Source organism: Apis dorsata, unplaced genomic scaffold (genome assembly GCF_000469605.1).
Source record: "Apis dorsata unplaced genomic scaffold, Apis dorsata 1.3 scaffold_339, whole genome shotgun sequence".
Taxonomy (NCBI): domain Eukaryota; kingdom Metazoa; phylum Arthropoda; class Insecta; order Hymenoptera; family Apidae; genus Apis; species Apis dorsata.
In genome coordinates this window covers 663,784-691,694 of record NW_006263606.1, presented here as the reverse complement: position 1 = coordinate 691,694, position 27,911 = coordinate 663,784, and the positions used below count along the sequence as shown (strand labels likewise).

The following is a 27,911-nucleotide window of genomic DNA, read 5'->3' as shown; positions in this document are numbered from 1 at the left end:
GTTAAGTTATTCCACTTTCCTCGTTGCTAATAAACGCCAAATACAAACTTATTCTCATTCTCTTGAAAAAGAGAAAGAGAAAAGATGTAATACTACAATTGCTTGGCTTATTATTAATACAATGATGATCAATACATTTAAAAATCGATGGAAACGAAATTTATCTTTGTATGGCAGAGATACACATGTATTATATGTATGTATATGTATATCATATTATTTTTTATGGCAATGTTTCCTTTTTCGTACAATAAGCGAATTGTGAGAGAAGCGTCGAGAAATGTGGTGGACAACATATGAAGACCGAAAATTACGGCCTGTTTCACTACTTTTTTTTTCGCGATTGAAGCATATACTTCTGCCATTAATTAATATTATAGTTTTTTTTATATACAAAATAAATTAACAAATACCTAATACTAAAAAATGATTATAACGCGTTTTAGTGGACCAAATTTGGTTTCCACAACACTCGTAATTCTTGTTCTTTTTTATCGCTGAAAAATTTTCAAGATGCTTCCAATACGATATGTTTTCCGTTATCTTGCTTTTTAATTTTTTTTTCTTGTTATTTATTTTGTTTCTATTTTTATCACTTTCTGTAAATAAATGAGTGATTTAGGTACTTTAAATTTATTTGAGAGCACCAGTTCTTACGCGCAAGAATACCCTGAGCAGTAAATGTTAGCACCACACAAAAAAATTCGCATTAATTTCAATTAAATACATCACAGTATACATATAGTCGAATCGAACTGAGAAATGTTAATATTACTATATTAACGGAAATGATTTGTACACTAATTATTGTGGCGATGATCATTTACCGTATATATTCGCATAATAGATTGATTTCAAAAAACCTTTCTAAAAATTTATTTCATAATCAATATCAAATGAAGTATATAATATATACAAGACAAATAATTATTTAACAATTCAAAACTTCATGAAAAATATTTCTTAAATATTTTATAATTATTATAAATAAAAACTAATTAACTTTTTTTCTTTCAAATATTCAATTTTTATATATTATAATGTAAAATATATATTTTTAAATATTTTTATATTCATATTATATTAAAAAAAAAATCATTACAAACTTTTACGTTTAAACTAAGAACACGAATATATACGATATATATTATTTCTATTCTTTATTTCTTTTTTAATTTCACGAATATTACACGTATTGGAAAGCTATCTGTATGCGATTTGCTAACTGCTATATGTTGATTCATATATGGTGTGTTAATAATTAGACATAAATGTAAATGAGATCGTTTAAATACTGTAGCCGAAGTGTAAATTACTCCAATTTTTTCGTCCCTGTTTTTTTAATTTCTCGCAGAGAATTAGCAATAGTAATTTCAACAGACTGCATTCATTTGAAACTGTTGAAATAATACTTAATTGCAATTATCCTCTATTTTTATCTCTAAGTTTATATTCAATGATTGTATGACAAATTATTCAATTATAGAGTAATGCAGTATACCGCTATATCAGCTAAAGCTACATGTTCAGGTATGTTATTCAATGGAAGCCTACATTTATTTAATTCAAGTAGAAATCACTTCTTTTTAAAGCTGTAAACTTTAAATTAGTATACTTTTTTTGATTTGCCACCTTTCTAATCTTATTCAAGTTAAAATATGCACATCAATATATTCATTAGATATTCAATTTTGTTTTTTTGTAAAATTTGATTGAAAAGAGAGATAAGTTTAAAAAAAAACAGACCATCTGATAATTACGCGCAAATATTTATCTTGTTACATCCTTAAATCAGGATCATTTGAACAATAATTATTTAATTGTTTTTCTTATCCTTTCCAGATCCCATAACCTCAAATGTATTCAAATGTTGTGTAGATGAAACATTACTTGTGCTTTCAGAGCCATCAATTTTGTACTTTTTTGATATTTTCTTCCCTTCTGAATTAGTTTCTGAATTTTTTGAACTAGCTGTTTTTTGCTCAATCACTTTATGAGGTACAATTATTTTTTCATTGTTTTGAAGCAGTTTCTGAGATGCAACCTGTGGCACTTTCTCATTGTTTTGAGATTTCTGTTGTACAGTTTGCAAAATACCTCTTTCGTTGGTTTGCGAAAATTTCTGAGTAGAAAATTGTGAGTTCTTATCATTACTTTGTAATATTTTATGATACGAAGATTGTGAATTTTTTTCATTGCTTTGTGGCAATGCTTTTTGCGATGAAGCTTGCGAACTTTTTTCAAAATTCTGAGATTGCTTGTGAGATGGATTTTGTGAACAGCGCATTTGTATGTTAAAAGAATTATCCAATTGAACCCTTTCGTCAATTTTATTAATAGTTGCACCTTCTGAATTCTTTGTGGATAAATTCTTTTTTTCCTTCTTCAATTCAACACGTTCATTGCGCTCGGTAATATTTTCTAATTCTGTCAATTTACTTGTAGAAGTGTTATTTTTATCGACCTTCTCTAAAGATAAAACTTCCTTCGAATAATCATCAGCCTTTGAACCGGTCGGTGAATCTTTTTCCTCTGCTATTCTAGGTAACTGTGTACTACCACAAGAATTAGATATACCCACATTTCCCAAATTGATTGATATTCCATGAGATATTTTCGAATAATCTGATTTCGATTCTGTTGACACTTTCTTTTCCACTTTCGAATCATTTGGTTCTTTATAGTTGTCACTGCACTCTTCAGATGTTTCTGAATAGGATTGAGCTATGGTTGTACGAGGAGTCACTTTTACCACTGAGTTTGCTAATGGTGAAATTGATGTTTTATTTTCTGCAGATCGGGGGTGAAGTCTGTCTGGACTAAGTGCTCTTCTTAATAATGGAGAACCAGGTTCTGCTGATTTCGGTCGTCCATAACTTTTTTTCTGATTGTTTGGCGTTGATAAACAAACTCCTAAATATAAGAAACATATATCTATCATTTATTTTATTCTAAATACAATAACTTAAAGACTCTATATGAACTTTGACATTTTATAATATTTAAAATCATTCAAAATCACATTGATTTGATTATCATAATGAATCAAAATACTAAATTAGTTAAATCATTTTATTTTATAGATATTATATTTTTATTAAATATTTTAATAATTTTGATAGTTTTAGCTTTTTTTTTTTAATTTTTTTGATTATTTTTATGTATTTGTACTTTTTAGTTTTGTATTAAAAAATTTGTAATAAAATTTTTAGATTTTGATAAGTTTTTTAATGCTAATATTATCATATCAATCATCAAAAAGATTCATAAGAGATAAATATTGAAATAAATTATAATTGGCTCTTATAAATAAACAACTTATGTATATGTAAATTAATTCGTAATCAATAATCAACATGTTAAATTAAAATCACTTATTTATTATTAAAGATTAAATTCAACTATTTAAATGTCAAAACAAAATCATTTCAAATTTATTAACTTTATTGTTTTATAAATACCTGGACTATAAGACTGTGTAGTATTAGAACTACCAGGCTGATGTCCTGTAGGAAATGCTAATGGACTAGGACTTCTGGTAGGACTAGCAGGAAGCGGCGACGGACTCGGAGTTCTAGCTAACGGAGACAATGGTATATGTCCAACTGATTTTCTGCGATTCGGCGAATGAATATTTTTTGCAGCTGTATGCAACTTGTGTTTCAAACCGTGAAGTGTACTTGGTCTCTGATAATGAGATTGATTGGCAATAGTGGATAAATTTGTAGTAGATGTAGAAGAACCAGGAGAGGAAGAATTTGGACTGGAACAAGGGCTCGAATTCCCCGTAGAATGATAAGAATCCGAGCTAACACGGTTTGTTGGAGGTGAAGGACTGCAAACGGACTTCGTACATGTTGCAAAGTATGGTGATGTCTCTTGGGAACGTGTAAATGATTGGAACGATCGACTAGGCGTTACCATTGATGGTGAACAAATTCCTGCAGCCATCTGAAAAAAATTGTGTAATATTTCTGTTTAATGATAAATATGTTAATTAAATCATCAAATGTTTTTCCTTCTAATGCTCAAATTTTTTGTGATCGGTGTACAGTGTAGAATTTTGATATTGTCACGAACAATAAGAAAAACACATATTTAAAAGCTGCCACGGGATTGTATTGGACAAATAAGTATTGATAAAAAAAAAACAGCAACTAAAACATAGCTAGCAATTCACGAAACGTGACGAAAAATCATACCATAAGTGGAGGTTTGCTGTCGCTGGATAGAATGGGTGCTGACAATGGACAACTGATAGTTAATGGCTGCAATAAAAAAAAAGTAACACTTAACATAATAACGTGTGTTGCATTAAAATTGCCAGTGCTTTAGTATTTATGCCGCGGTCAGTAGCAGTAACAAGTGTAGTAGTAATATAGTATACAATAATAAGTTATTATGATAATAATATTGGAAATCTTAAAAGAAAAAGAAAAGAAAAAATTATATAAAATATAATACATTCATAGTTCAAAACATTTTTTTAAATGTTCACAATTGATAGTCAAAGAAAATTATGATGTATTTTTAAAACATTTTTGAATAAAAAAAATTATAAAGCAAAAATCAAAAATATACTTTTATACCTGTTGCATCTCTACGCTAGCTCGTTTCGAGCTAATTCGTTTAAAAAGGGATGTTTTTCGTTTTTTATCTGAATGATCACGTTTCAATTTGCGCTGTTTATGTAATGTTCTGCGAGCCATTTTACTTTGAGTCAAATCTCGTTTCCTTCCTCCTGTTTTGATACTAGTATTTTCTAATGGTGTACTACGTAATGTTACGTGATCACCGCCACTTAACATCAACTGAAGAACTTGTATATGATATAAACCCTGCACTGGTTCACCATTTATATGTGTTATGAGATCGCCTGGTCTTAAACCAGCTTCAAAAGCTGGACTAGATTGATCTACAGCCTATAAAATGTATGAAATAAATATAATCGGGCTATGCTATTTTGGTAATAATTCATAACATACCATAACTAGATGATGCATGGTGTAAAAATCACTGTCACCATAGTAAACTCTAATCGTATGTACAGTGAAGCCAAATCCACATGGTCCTCTGCGAATAATAATTGGAGGTTTCAAACTAGTTACCAATGGACTCAATTCGCGACAAGGAGACGTATCTCTTGAAGATGCAGTGGATGATCCACCGGGAGATTCGATTGGTTGAGTATTTAATGATGCATCATCTGGAAATATTGCTCGATTTAATAATTATAAATGAACATTATAATGTAATATGCAATAATTTAATTTATAATAATATGTACAAGAAAAATCACTGGTTGGTATAACTAATGATAATCCACTAGTGGATGCAGACTTTATCACGGATCGTGATTTTTGTTTTACGGATGGTATAATTGGTATGGCGCTAAATGATTCAAAAGAATCAGTACTAGAATTATGTTTACTTTCTTCAGTTGTATCTCTGTTTGCAATTAAATCCAACCTGAAATAAAATTTATTTATTATATTCACAGATTTAATTTTAATCACGCATTGAAGAAGTGAATGATTCATATGCATTGATAAGGCATTGATTTCTAGAGAAGTGGAGTCAGTTTTGTGATAACGATTATAATGTTTGGGAAGATGTATGTTTGAATGACTCACATGTGTTCATCATCAATGCATATACTGAACCTGGGCAGCTTATCACGGGAATGCAAATGTCGCTTTCTCTGGATTTGGGGACTGATGTCCTCAGATTCCGTTTGCGAAGAATCAGGTGTGCTTAAACTGATGGATGTCCCTTCTATTTGATTATTCCTAATAACTGTTAATTGAGACTCGCCACTGGTTACTGTGGCAGGGCTCGTGAACGATGCATTTGACTTATCCGTTTTTGGAGGTGTTTCAATGTTTGTAATTTTAATAGATGAAGATCGATTTTTTTCTGGTAGAGTCGATTCCGCTAACTTTGATGGAGGCGTGGTTGAACTATTAGATCCAGAAGACAATTGCGCGACTGTCCGTTCAAGCTCAGTACGGAATAATTGTTTTTTAGAAATATCTATCTCTGTTTGTTCGGGATTTATTTGAGGTGGACGGGTTTGAGATATTTTTCGTGATTGTGGAGAATACGAAGAAAATGACCCGAACAAAGGAGAATCATCGGTATCATCAGTATCGTCACCTATATCATGATTATATCTATCCATACGAGCTGGAATATTATTTTTTTTTTAATATTTCAATATTAATTAAAAAATTAAAAATTATACTGTATATAATATACATACTATCAAAATAACTTGTATCCTCATCATTGACTAATTGTGGCACGAATTCAGCCTTTTGTCTGAGTAAACTATTCCAATTTACTCCATAAAAATATAAGTGTTCTTTTACTTCATGAGATCCACCTGTGCCTAAACGATCCCTAGGACTTTGTTGTAATAGTGCTGTTATAATGTCCTTAGCTTCTGGCTGAACAGGCCAATCATCTTCATCTGGCCACTCGATATCATCTGTATAATTTTTTTGTTTATATTTTTTAATAATTTTCAAGTAATTTTTGTATTTTCCAACAATATTTACCATTAACTGTATGAGCAAATAATTCTTCCGGAGTATCACCAAAGAATGGTACACAGCCAATTAAAAATTCGTACAATATAATTCCCATAGACCACCAATCAACAGGTTTGCCATATCCCTGACGCAATATAACCTCAGGAGCAATGTATTCAGGTGTGCCAAACACTTGTTTATCCGAAAATTGTCTCGTATCTCTGTCGATATAACCCTCATAAAGATTTGTTGCCACTGAAAATATAAGAAATTTTGTTATACAACTATTGAACTATATATTTCAAAAATATTGATTTTCTGCATCACTTACAAGACATAAGACCCATTTTACTGAGACCAAAGTCAGTAAGTTTAATATGACCAAGGGCAGTAATAAGTAAACTAAAAAAAAAAAAACAACGAATAAAATATAATAAAATATGAATAAAAAATAAAGAAAAAAATTTTTTTACATACTTGTCAGGTTTTAAATCTCGATGAACAATACCATAACTATGTAAATATTCAACAGCTAAGACAGTTTCCGCGAAATAAAATCTTGCCATGTCTGGTGGCAATGGACCGATGTTTTTTAATAGATTTGCACAATCTCCGCCTTCTACATATTCCATTACTAAGCACAAGTGTTTCTATGTAATTAAATAATAGTTGATACAATTATATAATTAAATTGATATATTATTTATATATATTTATATTTTTTAAAATTCAAAATAATGTATACGTACTTTTGTCTCAAAACTACAGTACATAGAAACGACAAATGGATTGTCTGTAAAACTCATTATATCTCTTTCAGCGAAGACTTGTTCTACTTGATTTCTTAGCATCAAATTGTTTTTATTTATTTTCTTCATGGCAAATCTTTGACGTGTAGTTTTTTCTTTAACCAGATATACTGCGCCATATGCACCATTACTAATAAGTTTTAAAACTTCATAATCACTTTCACATGGAATACGTTGAGATTTATCATCATCTTTATTTGGACTCGAAGCGATTTGTAAATTACTATCGCTCGAACTAGCTGAATCTTCTAATTTGTTTAAATCTTCTTGCAATTCTAAAATATAGAGATATATTTAATTTTACTAATTATTATTGAAAAAAAAAAAGGAATTATAAAATAAATATTACCTGATATTGGATCTCTGTTAAGAGAAAGTTTGTTAATAATATATTGTGGTATATCTGTTTTTATTCCTGCATTAATTTTTGCTTGGCCCTCAGCTTGTTCGAGTAAATGATAAAATTCTTCAGGATCGAATTCTAAACATTCCAATAAACGAGCTGGACGCGATATTACCAACAACAATTTTTTAATAAGTCCTGTTAATCTTGTTGCTGCTTCAAGTGATTTATCTTTTGTCTAAAAATAAAAAAGATATTTATTATTATTTATTTCTATCATATAAATTTTTATGAAATTACCTCCATTAATAAATGTTCCAAATTTTCACTCATTTCATAAAAATATCTAGTTGTAATTAATTTTTCTTGAGATTTTTGCAAACAGTCTCTTGCCATTTCAATTACTTGATGATGTACAAATCTTAAAATTGGAAGAGAATCTTGGGTCATATTTGCCATTACTTCATATTCATCTAGCTCTTTGTTTTCATTGATAAAATTAGTTAAACGTTCTTCCATTTGTTGTGTAGCCTAATCAAATAATTTTTAAATAACAAAATTGTTGTTATATTTTGTAAAATTACAAAATGTTTATATATATATACACATATATATAAATATATTTAGTTGAAGTTTTACCTTGGGAAATCTTTCTTTATAAAGAGTATTCATCATAACAATTTCGCTATCTAATACAGGAGAACGACTTGGACTGCTAAAATTGAAATAAAACATACAATTGCACAAAAATGTTACAAACAATATTTTTCAAAAAATTGAAAAAAATAAAATTATATGAATAATATAATATTCATAATAAATTACAATACTTTACTATATATATTTTATTATATTTACCTTAAACTTCGTGAACGAGGTCTATGTAACGGTGATCTACGGCCCTCTTCATCAAGGCTAAGAGATACGCTGCCAGGAATACTCGAAATACTAGAACCTGGAAAACCTGGATGCGAAGAACAAGGTGTACCAGGTTTAGAAAAATGGCAAGAAAGCATACGTAATTCATCCTTGGTGGGAACATTTGGAAGTTGATGCAAGCGTTCTTGACTTGAATACTGTGACTAAATAAATAAATTTATAAATTTTTTTAATCATTATCAATGTTTTCATTCTTCAACAAAATAACTAACCGAAACATTACTAGAGCCTGGTGTTGTACCATAACCACTAGATGGTAAACTAGCAACTGACCATCTTCTCCCATCTCCAGTTCCTGTAGTACCTCCACCAATTCTAAATATTATATATGTTTTAGTGTGAAAAATAATTTAGAATTATTGACTATAATATATATTGTCTGCTGAAAAGTTAGTTTTTGTATTTATAAATATACATATAGTGCAAATACTTTATGATAAAATCTTACACATTCCATATTCTTCGTTTTTTATAAATTTTATTACAGCCTAATTTCGATAGCAGCATTTGTTTTTTTTACTATTAATAATGTATTAAGAATATAATACTTACAATAGAAATCTATCTATATAGATAAACTTATATAAATAACTTATATAAATAAACAAGTCAAATTTAAATAGACTAAGAATAAGACTAGATATGAAATAGAAATACCTTTTAATTGGAGCAAAAGCAAAATGTGGACTTGATGACATCCTAGGACTTTCTAGGGGACTGCCTACAATCGGGACAAACGCTATATAAGGAAATAAGCAGTAAAAAAAAATTAGTTCTTTATAATAAATTAAATTATATAAAAATATAGAATACATGTTTTTATAATTATCTTCAATTAATTAAAAAATAATTTTAAAAAACAAGTTTAAAGATAGAAGTTAAAGTTTCTAAAATTAACTGCATAAATTGCAAATTGCTATAATTATATTGTGATAATTATTTTAACCGATTTAAACATGGATATTTAATATATTTATAATATATATCAATATATATTTATCTAATTTATATAGAATAGAATAGAATACTATATAGAATTCTTTGATTGATCAATTTTATAGTCTAAAACACAAAAGTTCATATATAAAAATATTGGACTTATTTATTAAGATATAAGTAATTAAAATTTTCATTATATAGAGTGAGACAGAAATAGAATGAGATTATCTTCATTACACTACTTTTACATTCTATTTCTGCTTCGTTTCACTTATAATAATAAATAAATTAATAATTAATAATTTAATAATCTTAATTAACATTTTATATATCAATTTTTATATTTGTTTTTTATATTTGTCACTAAAAATGATCCTTCAAAAATATGTCATAAATATATTAAATATTTATATTTATGTATCTATATGTATGTAAAAATTCACACATATATATATATATATATATACTTAAAGATATTGGGCAAAATTATATGAAAATTGTATTTATAAAATATATTTTTATAAAATATATAGCATTCATAAATAGTTTATATATTAACAACATATAAAATATTATTAAAATGTTGCATATAATATTATATATAAAAAAATATAAAAAAATATAAATAATATAATATAAATATAATAAATTAAAAACATTTATAATTATATACCTGATAGTGGTGAATGACAACGTGGTAAAGTTGGAGATGTTGTTGCAATAAAAGATTTACGATGAGCTGCTTTAGCAGTACGTCGAGGAATGTTAAAATCACGCTAAAAGAAACAATGTTAATATGATTGTCAATCATTATATTTTTAGTTATTTTTAGTATTTTGAACATTTTAAACATAGAATATTACTAACCATATGAACTGATAAAGAAGGTGCAGATTTTCCAATTGCAGAATTCCTCATTCGAACTAGATTTGATAATTCTCCACTGACTAAAAATATTAAATGATTAATATAAATGATTAATAATTATGAAAAATAAATAGATAAATGAAATAAAATTAAATTTTATTAACCAGGTCGCACTGGAGCTTCCTTACTCTCCATTTTAGATGGAATTGGATGTTTTTGTATTTCTGCCTCAGTACTACAAGCAGATTCTTCACTTTCAGCTTGATCAAATACAAGTACTCTGGCTGAATTGCCATGAGATCGAAGACGAGGTCTACTAGGTCTATTTCTATTTTGATCCATATTTGTCCTATTGTTTTTGCCTTCAATTATTTATATTACCTTAAATTAAATAAATTGTTTAATCATTTTTATTTTTGAAAAAAATATTGACATTAAAGAATTAAAGAAAAAAAATATTATGAATGCAAATAATAAATATATACCTGACTCAATTTGTTTTATTCACAGGAAAGAAAACAAAGCAAGAAGTAAGTTTGATAAACGAGACTATCGGAAAATTCACAATCCATTCTTTCTTATAAAAGTTCGATCGAGACTGACAGTTTAAAATCGGTCGAATGCACGAGTTGGAGAAGCATTTGTGTATGCCTACACTTTTGATAGCTTAAAATGCCGTCTCACATACAACCCTTTCTTATGCTGTTGCTGCTGTATGAAAATTCATAACATATAAAAGAACAGGAAATAAATTATACTTTGGTCGATTGAAAAGGGAACTGTAGGCGATTCGAAGAATCGAAGCAGGGACCCGTTTTAAATAAGATGTATATACCTGTAGACGAAAGAGAGAGAAACAAGAGTCCAACGAAAGAACAGAAGCGGGATATAAGAGGTTCAACGAGAGAAACAAGAGAAGAAAATACACAACACTAAGCACACATAATGGATATGAACATAGCAAGAGGAAGATAAAAGATACGCGATTTACCGGGCACAACGGGCATGTCCTCTGAGGACAAGCGGCCCGGGAGTAAGCAGGTGTTGTAGTCCTAGGTCTAGAATCGCATTTTTCTCGTCACTATAAAAATTAATTACGAAATACAGACCGACATGGGTTCTGACTCATGATGGATGTACACACATGCACATTCTCACGTATACGCATGTGCATTTATACATGGACGCACGCGCAACACTGATGCATGAAAACGCGCACAAATACACGTATCCTTGGCCACAAGTTGCACTGTAAAATCAACATCATACTCTTTATAGCGAAATATGAATGCTTTCTGATGTATTAAATATATCAATGTTCATAGAAATTTTGTTATTTGTATATTCAATATTCAATTAAATTTTTTTAATTTGTGAATGAAAACTTTTTCTCATTCAGTTAATTTTCGAAAAAAATCAGAAAAAAATTGTAAATGCTTTTTTTCAATTCTTTTTTCGATTTTTAAAATTTTTAAATTTCTCATTTTCTGAATTAATATCCAAAAAGAAAAATTAATAATTATGAATAGTTTTAATTATTTATATTGTTTAAAAATTAACATATATTAAATATTATAAATAAATTTTTAGATAATTAATATATTACAATTAATATATTAATTTTAATGAATCATATAAAATTTAAAGATATAAATATAAAATTCTTATGAGTGTTATTGTATTTTTAAAATTTTTATAAGTAGTTTGAAATATTTTGTGTCTGTAAATTATATTACAACGAAATTATTAAATATAAATGCGTTTATTATTCAATTTAAAATTAATTTGAAAATATAATTTATATGTCGATAAATTTAATATGATTATCAATATACTTACTATATTTAATCTTACTACTTAATCGATTTTGAACTAGAATCGATTGTAACCTTGTGACATTTTTAACAATACGAATATGAACTGTCAACAATGTTACGTAGTTGTTAAATTTATATTTTAAAACAGATATAATTAGATATAAAAAATTTTCAAATTTTAATATTATACAAATATATTCATTTTTTTTTATTTGTTATGTTTTATATAATATTATAATTCGTAAATACATCATTATTCTCTAAAAAACATTTTAAATATCTATATGTCACAATTATATAAAAAAAACAAGTCTTTTTTGACATATATCAATTGATATATGTCATTAACATACTGAAACTATTTAAAAAAATTTAATATATATTCATATGTTTAATTTATACATATATTTTTTTAATATTATATTATTTTATTCATTTAACGCATACAATATCATATATTATATTATTATATATTCTTTCTCCTTTTTTCCTCCAAATTTTCTTTTTTCGTTTAATTTGTTTTGTTAGTAAAATATAATCTAACCTGTGTTAAACTATTTAAAATAATTATTTTTAAAAGCTTTTGTCAAAATTTTAAAAAGCTTTAAAAAGCTTATTAAAAAGTTATATTGCTATAATGATTTCATTCTTTAAATGTATTATATAAATAATGTATTTCAACTATCTTTTGCTGACAACTAGTAGAACTTTAACATATACAAGAAATAGTCTATCATATAGTACCATTTCTGGAACATTTTCTCATCAATATAAAAGGTCTGTAAAAAGATGGCAATATTTAAAGCTTCAAATATCAAATATTCATACGACTCAAAAGCTTTGTTATCCTACATCTTTAACTATATGTCTTGGTTCAATTTTATGTGGTTATTATGTAAGAAAATGGTGGTTGAAACAACCATTAATGCAACAACAAATGTATATAACATGGTTTAAGCAAAAGAGATATATATTTTATGGTATTATATTTCTTCAATGGTATAATAATTCATAGATATTTGAAATAATATAAATATTGGACATATATATATTTCTAGGTTCTTTGGCATTCTTATCATTTATTTTATTTATTTATTGTTTAACATGTTTTGAAAAGGATCGAATATTGAAGAAACGACGTTTTATTTTATTTAATCAAGATCTACGAATTAAAAATGCTAAAATTCTTTTTAGAGTATGTATTCAAACAATATTTGAGCAAAAATAGAATAACAATTTTTGTATATAATCATATTGTATATAATCATAAAGTTGCATGTGATAGGTAATAGTACAAAATAAAGAAAATGTAGTACCATTAAATGATCCTAAGTATACAATTGTTGGCAATGCAATAAAAAAATTAATAGATTCTAATAAAGAAATTTTTGAAGGATTGGATTGGACAGTAACTATAATTTATCGTATATTTAATATGGCATCACTTCCTAATGTTTTGATTTTACCAGTATGTAAAATAGTATATAAAATGCTATTATATATATATAAATAAAAAAAAACTTATCCTAATAAAGATATTAACTTTTTCATTAAATATTTTAGGATAGAAGTATTATTATACTTTCTGATATGTTTGATCTCATTAAAAGCAATGATCAATTAATATTTATTTTAGCCCATGAAATGTCACATGAAATGCTTCTTCATACAGTAAGTTATGTTTAATTATAAACAATATATGATATATCATAAATCTTAAATATAAAAAAAAAAATATAATATTATGTAATTATAATATATTTGTTCTCAGTCAGAAACATTATCTTTTGGAATACTAAATGATATTGTAACTATTATCTTTTCATTTATAATTTGGGTTTTATATCCAAGAAGAATAGCAGCCATACTTTGTTCAAGTTTTTATGTATTTTCTTCAATTATTTTTGCTTGGTATAGAAGATCATCTGAAATTGAAGCTGATGAAGTTGGAATGGAATTAGCTGCAAAAGTATATGATCTCTATCTGACATAAATACTCTTGCAAACATAATTTTTATATAAAATTTTTTTTTTTATATTTTTAGAGTTGTATTGATCCTAGAGAAATTTTAGTATTCTGGGAGATTATGAAAGTATTTGAAGAACTTAGTAAAGCAGATAAATTTGAAATACCATTATTTATGCATCATCCTAGCTTAAAGAAAAGAAAGAAAAGAACTATTAAATTAATGCCTAAAATTTTGAAAATAAGAAAACAAGCTAAGGTATTTATAAATTTTGATTATTTGAAACCATAATATATCACGTGAAAAATATACAAGATATTGGAAATCAAAATTAAATATAAATTCTAAATAATTAATTCTATAAGTTAAAACAAATAAAAATTGATATGTTATTGTTATTTATTAAATTATATTTAATAATAATTAAATATAATTTTACATTAAATGAAGCGGAGATATAACGATATGGACTATATGATAGAGATGAAATTATTCTATGTTTGTCTAACACAAATTTTAATTAAAAATTTTGTTTATAATTTAATAAATAAGAAAATTTTTTATACCAACTTTTACTTTTTGTTTTAACTTCTAGAGTCAATTTTCCAAAAATATCCCATATATTAATATCTTGTGTAAAGTTTAAAATTATTTTAGTGTCCTGAAATACCTGAAAAGGATCCTCAAGATAATTTACCACATTATATTAAGGATATCGAAAAATTTGTATTCAAAGATTCAAGAATTTTAGGCATACAGTTATAAATGAAACTATAGATTTTTTTTGTATATCCTTGTAATATGATGATTAGTCTGGTGAAATAAATAATGCATTAGTCACAAATTTTATTATGATGATATATATTTTTTAGCGATAATTTTATCGTTTGTCTTCCTGTAGTTGAATAAAAATTAATGATAGTTTATAATTTTCCTTCGTGAAGCACGTTAAATTTAAATTCGTCATAAAAGTTCAAAAAATGTTTACTAAAGGAATATTTTTTTTTTTTTTGGAAATTGTGTGTGGATATAATATAGACGTAGATTTTCCTATTATTTTTCGTCATGATAATATGTTTAATAATAGTTATTTTGGTTACACGGTACATTTGTATTACGAACCGGATATTGATACATCCTGGTAAATGATTTTTATTTGATATATTAAATAAAATTATTTTTTCCGATTATATTTAAAAATTTTACATATCAATTGTAAAGGTTGATAGTTGGAGCACCAAAAGGAAATTATTCTTGGTCTTCAACAAAAAGATTATCTTATTTGATCGAGCCTGGTATTGTATATCGTTGTGAAATCGAAAATTCACATTTATATCATAGAATTGAAAATCATAAATGTCAAGAAATTAAACCAGAAAAAATTGAAAATGAAAAAGGATACATAACGCAACTCGGAATGATGATGTGGATACGGAAACAATATGGGTGGTTCGGAAGTGCAATTGCAATAGATAGAATAAATGGAATTTTAACAGTAAGAGAAATATATTAGTAACGATTGTATTTTGATAATAAAATTTTGAATGACATTTCAATTTAGGCATGTGCACCACGAACAATTGTGGCACTTTTATATAAATCTTTAGATATTAATTTGGAAACTATGCAAGGGATGTGTTACAGTGGAAAAATTTCTTCGAATACTCTGATAATCGAAGAGAAAGATCTTAAGTTTTATGGTATATGCAATTTAATTAAAATAATAATTGATTTATTGAATAATTATATTATTTAAATCTAGATTTTATGTCAACATTTTGGTACAATCCGATACATGGTTTTTCCGTTCATTATGCATCGACAAAGGTTTGTAAATAAAATTCAAAATATTATTATTTTTTATTATCAAATAAGTAATTTAAAAAAGAATTTAGCAAAATGAAAAAAAAAAAAAGAAGAAAATAAATCGCATCATAGGAGAGCCAAAACATGAAGATTATGGAACTGTGGATATACAATATTCAAATAAAAGAATGACCGTGGAATTACCATTAAATGACGATTTATCCCAATTTGGTATGTTCTTTATAATACCAAATTAATTCTTATTTTTAATATGCAATAAAATATTTATAGGATACAGCGTTGAATCTGGTTATTTCTTTAAAAAGGATCAATTATTATTCGCAAGTGGAGCACCAGGTTGGAAGTATAAAGGCTTGGTATAACAATACCTCGAAATGTATGATAATTAAAAAAAGATTTTCGATGAACAAATTTTTTCTAGGTCGGAATAATTAATCCAGCATCGAATATATCAATCATCACGAAATTATATGGTACTCATATTGGCGAATATTTTGGAGCCAGTTTGGCTGTAGGAGATTTAAATAGAGATGGTTTGGATGATCTTCTTATTGGAGCACCCTATTGGGAAGAAGATACTGGTAGAGTATATATATATTTTGGTACATCCAAGGTAAGAAATATTTTTTAAATTTAAAAAAAAAATATTGTAATAATTATATTAATTAGACAATGAATTCAAAATATCAAATATTTTTTATATTGCATTATCCGGCAAATATATATTTTGTATATATTTTTAATATTTTTTTTTAGGAACAGTTTGAAATAGCTGTGATTTTACATGGAGTTACAGAAGGAGGACATTTTGGATACGCCATAGCTAGTGGTGATTTAGATGCTGATGGATTTGATGGTAATAAATTTATTTATATTTATATATATTTTAGATTTTTACAGAATTAATTTTTTATAGATGTTATTGTGGGAACACCTTGGGAAGATGATGGAGTTATTTATGTGTTTAATGGGACTCCAGATTTAAAAAATATGAATTTACAAAAATCGCAACGAATCGAAGCTGTAAAATTATTTAAATATAATTCTTCACAAAGAATACTTCGATTTGGATTTTCAATATCAAAACCGATTGATATTGATAGAAACGGGTTAGAATTTATTTTGTAAATATCATCACAATCAACTATATATTTATTAATTTTCTACGTGATATATAGATATTTGGATATCGCAATTGGAGCATATAAATCAGAGCATGCTATTATATTACGTAGCAAACCAATATGGAAAACAGAACTTTTCATTGAAACTATACCTAATATTTTGCAAAGAGATGCTAAACAATTTTTAGTCAGAATATGTCCACGATACAATATGTATGGCATGTTACACGATATTGTCACAGATAGTAAGATGTTATACAATATGTTTTAAGATTAAATTTATTACATTTTTCAATGAAATATTTTTTTCTAGCTATAAAATTTAAGATTACAGCCATTATAGACGAACGTTACCAGCGAACTAAAGAAACAATTTTAGAAATGAAATCTTCTAATTTAAGTATTTGTTTATCTAGTAAAGTTAATATTTTGGTAACATTCAATATATTTTATATTATTTTATTATATTTTATTATATTTTATATTAATTTTATTATATCATGTTAATGTAATGTTTTTTTAGAAAGATATACGAGATTTTATCGAGCCTATTAGTATAATTGCAAAACATGATTTTTTACACGATAACGTATCAAATGAATTTTGTAAATTTTGTCCTGTTGAAAAACACAATAAGATACAAAATATAAAAGTTTTACTTCCTTTTAATATTGGTTGTGGGGAAGACAAAATCTGTAATTCTAATATATCTGTTACTGCAAAATTTTATAATGTAAGATATAACAATATGTGGATAATTGGTTCAAACGACATAAGTTTAAAAATTAATTTAAAAAATTATGGAGAACCTGCATATCTTACCACACTCGAATTTAAATTCCCCGAGAGAGTAATATTACGTAGTATTTTACCCTTTTGTCAAGAAGACATTTCTAAAGAGAATTTAATAGTAATTTGTGATATAGGAAATCCTATTTGGAAAGAAGAAGAGGTAAAAATTTTTAGAGTAAAATTTCAGAGATCATATTATTATATATGTTAAATATTTATTTTTTATTTATAATATAGAAAAATGTCAAATTAGATTTGGATATGAGATATTTAATTAATGGATCATTATATGATCATAAATTATATTTTTATATAACAATAAAGACTCGTAGTATAAATCATGGAATGACGAGTATAACTAAAACTCTTAATTTAGTAAACGAAGTTTCTCTATCTTTACATGGGTTTGTATTATTTAGATATTAAATAATAACGTGCATTTATTTTCTATACTAATTTTATTTTTTAGAAAAGCAAATGAAGAAGCCTATTATCTAACTTTAAACGAAATTGCTCAAAATGTTACTTTTCAACATACTTATCAAGTATATAAACTTGGAGCATCACCAATAGAAATTGCGCAATTGATTGTTAAAATACCATTAGCTTTTAAAGATTTACATTTGATATACATGTATAAATCTCAAGTAAGAATTTATATATTCACTTTTATAAATATAAAATATTAATATATGTACATTTTTAGTTATACATATCAGGAGAACTTTTTGAATGTTCATCAGAGACTAATTTATTGGATATTCAAGAAGAATCATCTTTAAATCAATTTGATATATCTCTGTTTTCCAATAAAATACGACAAAATAATAATCATATAATAAATGAAAAAGATCAATTTAATTCAATAGAAGAATCAGCTTTATATTTAAATAACATGAATATTAATGCTTCAAAAATATTAAATGAAAATTGGACAAATGATATTATTTACATGAATTGTTCAACTCCTTATATAAATTGTATAACTATTGTATGTGATTTAAATAAACTGAAAACATTACAAGATATTGGAAAAATGACAATTAAACTTTTTTTAAATGTTGATAAACTTAAAGGTAATCAGTCACTATTTAATTAAATATTGTAAAACATGATCATATTTTATTTATTTATATTTTTTTAAATATTTTAAGATATCTTTAGAAACAATAGAGCTATTTTAAAATATGTTACTGAGGTGAGCGCAGAAATAATAAAACCTGATAAGATGTTGTATATCAATGGAACTCGGTAAATTTTTATATTATATTTGGCATTTATATTTATTATATTATTTATATTTAATATATTTGTTAGAAATAATTTGAAAATTACATTATAGATCTACAATGGAAATTGTGACATTATTTTACAATATCCCAAAAATGGAAAAGTTACAGCCATGGATTGTTCTTATCTCTATTTTAATAGGAATATTATTATTATTTATTTTTGCTGCGATTTTAGGAACGGTAAGATTTTTATTTTTTGAACATTATTATAATATGTTTCAATATAATATTTTTCAGTTGGGTTTCTTTAAACGAAAAAAAAAACAAACTTTAACAAATCAGGAATGTAATGAAGTAAGTATTCTATATTTTATAAAAATAAAATAAATTTTAACTAATGTCTTATTAATTTTATTCAAATTTTAACTAATCTTATTCTTAATCTATATATATAATCTTATAGGTGATAGGAAATGAAACTGCGATTACAATTAACCCTGAAAACACGTGATATAACGAGTAAAAAGAATTTAAAAAATATTTAAATATATCGAATATTACGCGTATATTCTGTAAAAAGAAAATTATATTTAATAAACTTTTAATATTTATTTACATTATATTCATTATCTCCGATGAAAAACGCCCATATATGTATACAAATTTCTATTTTTATTAATTATATCTTATTGTACTTTCAATTCGTACATTGTATTCAAACATCTTAACTTGACAAAAACATATAATGTAAAAACATATCTTAAACATGTACATCAATCATGTAGCTATTTACATTTTCTTTTAATTACAAACGAAAAAATAAACGCAATAATTTGCATTGCATTATAACAATATCCAGTGGATTAATTTCCCATTCCTCGCAACAATAGTAAAAAATTATTTCTTTTACTTTTTCTTTTTTTTCTTAAGAGATATTTCTTTTATATAATAAATCAAAAATTATTAGTAATATAATAGAATGAATTTCTCTCTCTTTTTTTCGAAAAACTATTAATACAAAATATTTTCGTAATCTTAATAACATTTTTACAGAATGTGAGCATAAATTATTATCTTGATAATAATCAATTATTCCTATTTTATAAATTTTTAATGACGATCTGTTACATAGTAAAAAAAATTCAAATTCTGTTAAACAAACTTTGTTATATTGAATATATTTTGTTTCATTGTTTAGTTTCATATTCATACTCAGATCAGTTCCATTTGTCGGTTGTGTTCTTTGAAAAGACACAAAATGAAGGGGCGGTTATAGCTTTTGCTTGATCGCCATTAGCATCGCCCAAAATTTTTTTGTGGTTTTAATCCGCAAGAGCAACTAATACGGTCGAGTAAAATTCGCCTTTCTTCCGATGTTAATGTTGTTTGTTAACATTTATGTGGACATTATAATTATTTGTCGTAGCATATTTCGTCGCACATCGACAGGCTTCGACAAGGAAGGGGATCAAACTTGTTTGTTAGATTCCCAATTCCAGATGATGTCCACCAGAACTATTGTCCCTTGTTCTTTTTATCTTCCCTTCTCAAAGGCAAGTCGACCATTTTCAAAAATAAATAAATTGAACAAGATATGAAGTATAATTATTTTTGTTCTCTGGATATGCATAGTGTAATAAGATAATATTGTTTTCTTAGAAGCGCACTATTTATGAATACCAATACATAATTTATACTCACAAGCTGTAGATTATCTGTTAAAGTGATTTACACAATTTAATGAAATTACATAACGAAGAAGGCGAATAATAACAATATATTCATGTATATAATTCGCGAGAATTCGTGTAACATGATATACCAATTTTCAAAATGACATTTGAAGCTGGCTGATTCGTGTTCTGTTTATTATCAATTAAATTCGCTTGAAAATATTTTATTATAATTTCAATACCAAATTTATAAAAAAAAAATTCATTGTATTGTAGATTCTTTTATATTGTAGATAATGAATATTTTCTTTATTTTAAATATTAAAAAAATTATATAAAATTTGATAATAAATACAATCAACCAGCATGATACGAAGTGAGATATGACCTTTTTAAGATCATAAGTTTTTTCTTTAAATTGTTATTTTATAAAGTTTAATGTAAACTAGTTTGTATCAAGTACATAATGATGTTCATTTTATCTGAGATAATATAATTAAAGAAAGGCACAAACATTCTGTTTTCTAACAATTATACAGTAATGTAGACTCATCTATTTAAAAGCATTACAGCACAATCTTGCACACATTCTAGAATGAAACAAATATATTATTACATATAGATTATTCAAATCATGATATTAAATAAACATCACTATGTACATATGAAATATAATCGAACTAGTAGTACGAAAAGTTTAAACATTATTTGTGTCTCTTATATTGAACTTAATATACTCGATTTTCATATTCTGATGCAAAAATGAATATCTAAGAATATATTTGTTATAAATAATTATGAGAAATAAAAATTCGGAGCATTTTATCTTCGAGATTTTATCACAACTGGCACGAAAATTGAAATATACAGAAAGTAAAAATTAATCGCATCGTATTAATATTTAATATTATTTTTCCCGGGAATATTAAACTTAAAAATCATCGCATTAAATCTTAACTTACAAGAGATAATTACTTGCAAAATTAAATCCATGTTTGGACATCTTATTCGTTAATGATAAAAATATTCATTTTTTGACACAAAAAGAAGTTTGTTGTTAAATACAATACCATGTAAAATAAATCATTGGAATTATTTTATATTCTACAACAATCTTCTTTTTGTCTTTTGTAAATATACGTATCCATAAAGTAATTTAAGACAATTATATATATGTATATATATATATATATATGTATATATGTATATATATATATATATATATAAAGAAAAAAAAGAAAAAAAAAGAAAAGAAAAGGAACAAAAAAGGATACTTATGTCAATTTGCAATATATGACAAACATTGTTCGTTAAAATTAATTTTTTTGTTTTAATAGAAGGAAAAAAAAATTAAAATAAAATCTGCATATCTATTCAAATTACAATATAAGACTGTATGTTTTGTAAATACATGCAGTAGAAAAAAATAATTGAAATTTCTATGAATCTTACTTTTTTCCACATGTTATTTATCCACATCTTATTTGTTAAATGCTTCTGCTGGTATTTGTCCTCGCTTGTAGAATTCTTGAAACGCTGAGAGCGCATTGTCATAATTCCATAACACTTCTTCTAAGCACTTTAAACTCCATTCTAAATTCATGTTTGTTTGTTGGCTAAGTGTCATCGTCATTTGTTGTTTTACGTCTTCAGGTAACTGTACTGACAAAGATTTTGCAGTGCCACTACTCGAAGGAGTATGTGATCCTGGATTTGTTATTTGTGTCTCTGAATTCTGATTATTCAATTGTCTTAACTGTGCATCTGTGGGTTGACTGATATGTAATTGCTCATTTCGAATACAATAACCACTTCCTTCCGGTACTATTATAAAGGTTCGATTAAAATAACGAATAGGTTGCTCTTTTTTATCGAGTTCTTTAAATAGTCCTGTGACTGTAGTTAACATCATTCCATCCTAAAATATAAAATTATGTATAAAATAACAAAAAACTTGCAAATTTTATTTTTGTAGAGAAAATAAAATCTTACTGTAATTAGACTGATGTCCATTGTGAATGTGTTTAGGTAGTGAGAAGTTTGTGGCATTTCAGAAATAAATGAAACTATCGGCAAACGTCCCTGTTTCAATAACTTCTGTCTTTTGTTTGTATCATTTATTCTATACAAGTTTCTATTTTCCATTAGATATCCATTCAATCTGCAATATCCCATTTATTAATAAAATATATTTGTTTCTAAGATAATATATATATATATATAAACGTACTTATTAGTACTATGAGTGTAAGACATAGTCATACTAAAATACGCATGTTCGACATACGCATCTAACAATGGTTGACGATTCTCACTATCGAAAATGAGAAAATATTGTTGCAAAAATTGACTAGCAATTTCTTGCGCTTTTGCATTTGCAACAAACATTCTCTGAGAGGGAGGCATTTTGTTTCCTTCATCCGCTACGTCGAATAATATTGGTTTTGGAAGTTCCATACCATCCTAAATAAAATATTAAACGTAGTTGTTCTGAATTTTTCACAAATTAATATAATTAATATAATTATTAATAATTACATACCAGTCGCAGGAGTTTGGGAAACCGTTTCCGAACGTCGCTGTGGTCAGGAAAGAAAAGCCAGAAGCCCGGAAGCTCCAAGTTAATCGTAATAACAGAAATATTTGCCTTATTATTGAAAAGTAAAATAAAGGAAGAAATAGGGATCATTTAGAATGTAATACCAATTTTCTCATCTTATAACTTATTGAAAATAATTAAGAATGTATATAAATCAGCTATTTTCATGAAATTGGTAAGATATTTCCTATATTGTTAAAATAAATAACGTTTTCTTATACATATTTTTATTGCTTTTTAATTTCAAACATATTTTTGATTCATATTTAAAATTTATAATAGGTAAATATGGATTTTTAAGCTTATGCAATAATTGTTATTAAATCTTTTTGTTTGATCTTATGATTTTGCTATTTTTATCTAATAATAATTAAATCTAATTTTTGGAAACATAAAATAAAAAAATTTCATTTTAAATTTTCTTTGATATGTTTAATTAATATTATCTATTTTTATTAATTAGTATTATCAATAAATATGTATAGAATAGATATACTATTTTTATCTATGCATTGTCTATCTATATCTATATCTATATCTATAGACAAAATAAATAATATTATAATCTAAATATAAATTAAATTCTAAAAAAATATATGGGATTATAATTTCAAAAAGCATTAGTCAACATAAAAAAGAATGATAGTCATACTTCACATTTAATATATTATAAAATCGTTATAAATTCAGTTATAGTAATTTTGATTATCAAAAGATTACTTTATATTTTATTTTATTATTTTATTTCCATAAAATAATGAATATATACAATCTAAATTTATATTTAAATTTGATAAATTGGAATTTAATAGAAAATTTAGGCTAAAAATATTTAGTAATAAAGGTATTATTTATCTTATTAAAAATATATATGTAAAGTTTATATTTTTTATGTAACTTGAAAATTAAATTTAAGCAACAATCATATGTATCAGAAAAAATTATTTAAAATGATGACATATTTCAAGGCTACCAAAATCAGACGAGATATATCTCATCTTATTTCTGAACAATTATTAATACATCTCTTATTTAATAGTTAATCTAATTAATATTTTGATTAATGAAATAATTTGACTTTTTTCATTTTATAATACAATATTTTAGTTATTAGCATCACAATATCTATTATTTTTGATAATCCAACTCAAACCTGAAGAATCCCATCATTGTAAAAAAGATCATACATTACCTAATGTAGTCATTTTGTCGAGATTTATACTTGTTGCATACAGGATTTCCTTCTAATTTTAGCTCTTCCAACTTTAAATCTTTAATTGTATCTATTTGATTAATATCTTTTATCTAAAAAATAATAATAAATTATTAATTATACATTGAATTATACATCACAATTTAAATAATGAAAATACAATTTAGAAATTTTAAATTACTCACCTTGTTATCTCCTAAATATAATATTTTCAATTTTGTAAATTTTTTATCCAAAACATTTAATTTTTCGATTAATTGCAATTTATTTCCATCTAAATTTAGTGCTTCTAAATCTGGTATGTGTTCTGATACAATATCTAACACTGCTTTTAACATTACAGGTCGAAATAGTGCGCAAAAGTAATCGGTAATAAGATCTATAATAAGCAAAATTATTATATCTTCTTGAATAAATTTATTTTTAAAATGTTATTTTTAATTTAACTAACCAGGATCTCTATGAAATCTTGACAAATCTAATGCATTTGTTTCATGTACATATCGTTTTGCCATTGCCTGTTTCAGTCTTTCTTTCAATTTACTATCAATCTCACATTGTGGAAATCCTGCTTTTGAAACTCTTACTTGTAATTTAAATCCATCAGTAGTTGTAATTTTACGATCAGAATCAGCTAATGCCATTGCTATTTTGTTATCATCTACATAAAAAGTGGCTTCATTTCCAACTACCTTATACTATTAACAGAATTATTTTTTATAAAATTGAATTTGTAAAATATTTTTAATTACGCAATGAATGTATTTTATGTATTTTAGATGTTTTATATTTACCATAAATGGAATAAAAGTTTCTGGTGCAATATAACTCAAAAGATTATTAATTATATAATCTTTATCATATTTATGTCCATATGGTATCTATAATCATTTGTAATACATATGTGAAATTAAATTAAATATTAAAATTTATGATTTTATATACTTACTATAATTTTATACCAATTAGAATCTCCAATAGGAAATTGTCTAATTCTAGGAGCCATCCTAAATCTTCTATGAGGCACAGGACTATTTCTTCCACGTTGTATACCTCTATTTCTTCCTGTCATGATAACTTGTCTATTATTATTATTAGAACTTGTTGCCATTTGAACATCTTCATCTAAACATGCTAATGCCAATCCTCTAGGTACATCCCTTGCTGGTCTTGCTTGTGTTTTAAATGATACTCTCGGTCTATTTCCAAGATATAAAGATCCATCATTTCTTGGTACACGATCATCATGGGCTGCACAAAATAGAAAATTAATAAGAACATGATCTATTTTAAACAAATTTACATAAATTAACATGAATTAACATTTAAATTCGTAGCAAAAAATACCGAAATAATGTTTATCGTCAAAATTTCCAGATCTTCCACCACGACCACCCCATGAAGTTTTGCTGGGTTTTCTTGGCATTTTTTATCAAATTAGGATAACAATAAAAGATCATAAATAAAGTGCAACAATCATTGCACACTTTTATAGGTTATAATATAAATGATCTTTTTATGTTATGTATACTTAGTTAAATTATATTTATAATATCTATGTCAGTATCAGATGATAAAGAATTAAAAATAGTAACACATTTACTTCTTTTCTTTGCACTAAATCTATTTTAATAAAATATCAAAATTTACGTTTCATGAAGTACAGATACTTTTTCCCTTTCTATAAATCGAGAAGAAGATGGCGGGTCAACCGAAGATGTTTTAATTTACTTGCAACCAATGATAAAAAGCGCGTAAAAAAGAGATATATTTAAAATTAAAAATCTTATGTATCTTTCGCAATATATTTATACGCAATATAAAAATAATTGTCAAGAAATAGACTGTAACATAAATTGTACTAAAAAATAAATATCTATTATTTTGTTTGAATTTATGATCATTTAATTTATGTGTATTATATGACTATATTTTAAGTTGGCAAGACTAATAGAAAAATATATAAAATATATATATTGTTGTTGGTAATACCATAAAAGATCTTCACGTGATTTGCATTTTGAATTAAAAAATTTATAATTTTTATTTAATATATCTATTAAAAGTTGTGAATATTATAATAGAATATTATATAATATTATATAATAAAACATTAAGCAAAAATGGTAAATAATATCTAATTTATAAAATATTACATTTCTTACAGAAAATCTAAAATGCGTATTTTAGGTTATATTTTTGACATTTTATATTATAATAATTTTAATTTTAAATTATAATAATTGAATAAATTAAAATTACTTTTTCACTAATTTGTAATATACAGGGAAAGAATCAAAGAACACGAAGAGTTGTTATGCAGAAATTTGCACAAATGAAAAAAATGATAAGCTTAAGGGATTCAAGAATGTAAGTAATTTTTTAATTGATTTTGTTATTATACAAAAAATTTATTATTACATATATATATTTTATTTACAAAATATTAATTTACTATTTATAGAAAACCTGAGCATCGCATACCACCAAAAAAAACTAAAAAAGAAGATCCTACTCAATTCAAGATAACAGAAGCGTACATATTATTATACCTTCTAAAATTAATATAAAAAAATATGAAATTTATTATTATAATATATTGCAGGCCTCAACAATCTTCTGCATTATTTTTTCAATATAATACACAATTGGGACCACCATATCATATTTTAGTAGATACAAATTTTATAAATTTTTCAATTAAAAACAAATTAGATATTATAGAAAATATGATGGAATGTCTTTATGCAAAATGTATTCCATATATAACAGATTGTGTGATAGGTGAAATGGAAAAACTAGGTCAGAAATATAGAATAGCTTTAAGGATTATGAAAGATCCTAGATTTGAAAGATTGAATTGCATGCATAAAGGTACATATGCAGATGATTGTATTATTAATAGAGTGACTCAAGTAAGTATAATTATTTCCAAAATGAAATCTATTTAACTTAATAATATTTGGCTTCACATTTATTTAAACTTTATATTATATTATATTTTAGCACAAATGTTATATTGTTGCAACTAATGATAAAGATCTAAAAAAGAGAATACGAAAAATACCAGGTGTACCTATAATGTATGTTTCTCAACATAGGTACACCATAGAAAGAATGCCAGATGCATATGGAGCACCTAGAAAATAATTATGTTCTTAGTATTAAAATTTTTTATTGTACAGGCATATATAATAAAACATGCATTTTATAAACAATTTTTGATGAAAGTAAACA

At 25.4% G+C, this 27,911-nt stretch overlaps 6 protein-coding genes across 14 annotated transcripts; 4 read left to right on the top strand and 2 right to left on the bottom strand.

Moving 5' to 3' along the window:
• Positions 1 to 1,199: 1,199 nt before the first annotated feature.
• On the bottom strand, positions 1,200 to 12,404 carry LOC102672849 (microtubule-associated serine/threonine-protein kinase 3). Of its 9 annotated transcripts, none has more exons than XM_006618049.2 (24): positions 12,270 to 12,403; positions 11,422 to 11,679; positions 10,916 to 11,138; positions 10,595 to 10,811; positions 10,431 to 10,510; positions 10,237 to 10,339; positions 9,282 to 9,363; positions 8,837 to 8,939; positions 8,544 to 8,767; positions 8,325 to 8,400; positions 7,986 to 8,216; positions 7,692 to 7,923; positions 7,283 to 7,617; positions 7,011 to 7,183; positions 6,865 to 6,935; positions 6,561 to 6,788; positions 6,263 to 6,490; positions 5,634 to 6,186; positions 5,282 to 5,469; positions 4,986 to 5,206; positions 4,590 to 4,922; positions 4,203 to 4,268; positions 3,462 to 3,951; positions 1,200 to 2,913 (listed from the first exon to the last, which is right to left on the bottom strand). In XM_006618049.2, the coding sequence occupies exons 4-24, from the start codon at positions 10,770 to 10,772 to the stop codon at positions 1,817 to 1,819; spliced, it is 5,292 nt and encodes a 1,763-aa protein (XP_006618112.1). In that variant the 5' UTR covers positions 10,773 to 10,811; positions 10,916 to 11,138; positions 11,422 to 11,679; positions 12,270 to 12,403; the 3' UTR covers positions 1,200 to 1,816. The 9 variants fall into 9 exon arrangements, with proteins under 9 accessions (XP_006618112.1, XP_006618117.1, XP_006618118.1 ...); XM_006618054.2 differs by having other exon boundaries at positions 9,282 to 9,345; XM_006618055.2 differs by having other exon boundaries at positions 10,619 to 10,811.
• Positions 12,405 to 12,833: 429 nt separating this feature from the next.
• On the top strand, positions 12,834 to 15,063 carry LOC102673864 (metalloendopeptidase OMA1, mitochondrial-like). Its single transcript, XM_031511655.1, has 7 exons — positions 12,834 to 13,227; positions 13,306 to 13,442; positions 13,533 to 13,715; positions 13,811 to 13,918; positions 14,019 to 14,216; positions 14,293 to 14,472; positions 14,856 to 15,063. Exons 1-7 carry the CDS (start codon positions 12,918 to 12,920, stop codon positions 14,877 to 14,879), a joined length of 1,140 nt encoding a protein of 379 aa, XP_031367515.1. The 5' UTR covers positions 12,834 to 12,917; the 3' UTR covers positions 14,880 to 15,063.
• A 224-nt stretch (positions 15,064 to 15,287) lies between these two features.
• Positions 15,288 to 18,739, top strand: LOC102674174 (integrin alpha-8-like). Its single transcript, XM_031511633.1, has 15 exons — positions 15,288 to 15,355; positions 15,436 to 15,709; positions 15,776 to 15,914; positions 15,977 to 16,041; positions 16,131 to 16,251; positions 16,312 to 16,397; positions 16,463 to 16,654; positions 16,798 to 16,897; positions 16,958 to 17,150; positions 17,220 to 17,410; positions 17,479 to 17,597; positions 17,689 to 18,117; positions 18,195 to 18,361; positions 18,427 to 18,604; positions 18,677 to 18,739. The coding sequence occupies exons 1-15, from the start codon at positions 15,288 to 15,290 to the stop codon at positions 18,737 to 18,739; spliced, it is 2,385 nt and encodes a 794-aa protein (XP_031367493.1).
• A 242-nt stretch (positions 18,740 to 18,981) lies between these two features.
• On the top strand, positions 18,982 to 19,708 carry LOC102676519 (integrin alpha-9-like). The gene is made up of 5 exons (XM_006618085.2): positions 18,982 to 19,033; positions 19,112 to 19,208; positions 19,300 to 19,429; positions 19,487 to 19,543; positions 19,653 to 19,708. Exons 1-5 carry the CDS (start codon positions 18,994 to 18,996, stop codon positions 19,698 to 19,700), a joined length of 372 nt encoding a protein of 123 aa, XP_006618148.1. The 5' UTR covers positions 18,982 to 18,993; the 3' UTR covers positions 19,701 to 19,708.
• A 132-nt stretch (positions 19,709 to 19,840) lies between these two features.
• On the bottom strand, positions 19,841 to 26,597 carry LOC102672500 (nuclear RNA export factor 1-like). Its single transcript, XM_006618046.2, has 10 exons — positions 26,022 to 26,597; positions 25,624 to 25,925; positions 25,469 to 25,555; positions 25,126 to 25,372; positions 24,860 to 25,053; positions 24,654 to 24,766; positions 23,405 to 23,441; positions 23,093 to 23,325; positions 22,855 to 23,023; positions 19,841 to 22,780 (listed from the first exon to the last, which is right to left on the bottom strand). Exons 1-10 carry the CDS (start codon positions 26,098 to 26,100, stop codon positions 22,343 to 22,345), a joined length of 1,899 nt encoding a protein of 632 aa, XP_006618109.1. The 5' UTR covers positions 26,101 to 26,597; the 3' UTR covers positions 19,841 to 22,342.
• A 43-nt stretch (positions 26,598 to 26,640) lies between these two features.
• On the top strand, positions 26,641 to 27,909 carry LOC102672622 (rRNA-processing protein FCF1 homolog). The gene is made up of 5 exons (XM_006618047.2): positions 26,641 to 26,800; positions 26,962 to 27,044; positions 27,139 to 27,210; positions 27,280 to 27,589; positions 27,681 to 27,909. Exons 1-5 carry the CDS (start codon positions 26,798 to 26,800, stop codon positions 27,822 to 27,824), a joined length of 612 nt encoding a protein of 203 aa, XP_006618110.1. The 5' UTR covers positions 26,641 to 26,797; the 3' UTR covers positions 27,825 to 27,909.
• Positions 27,910 to 27,911: the final 2 nt, after the last annotated feature.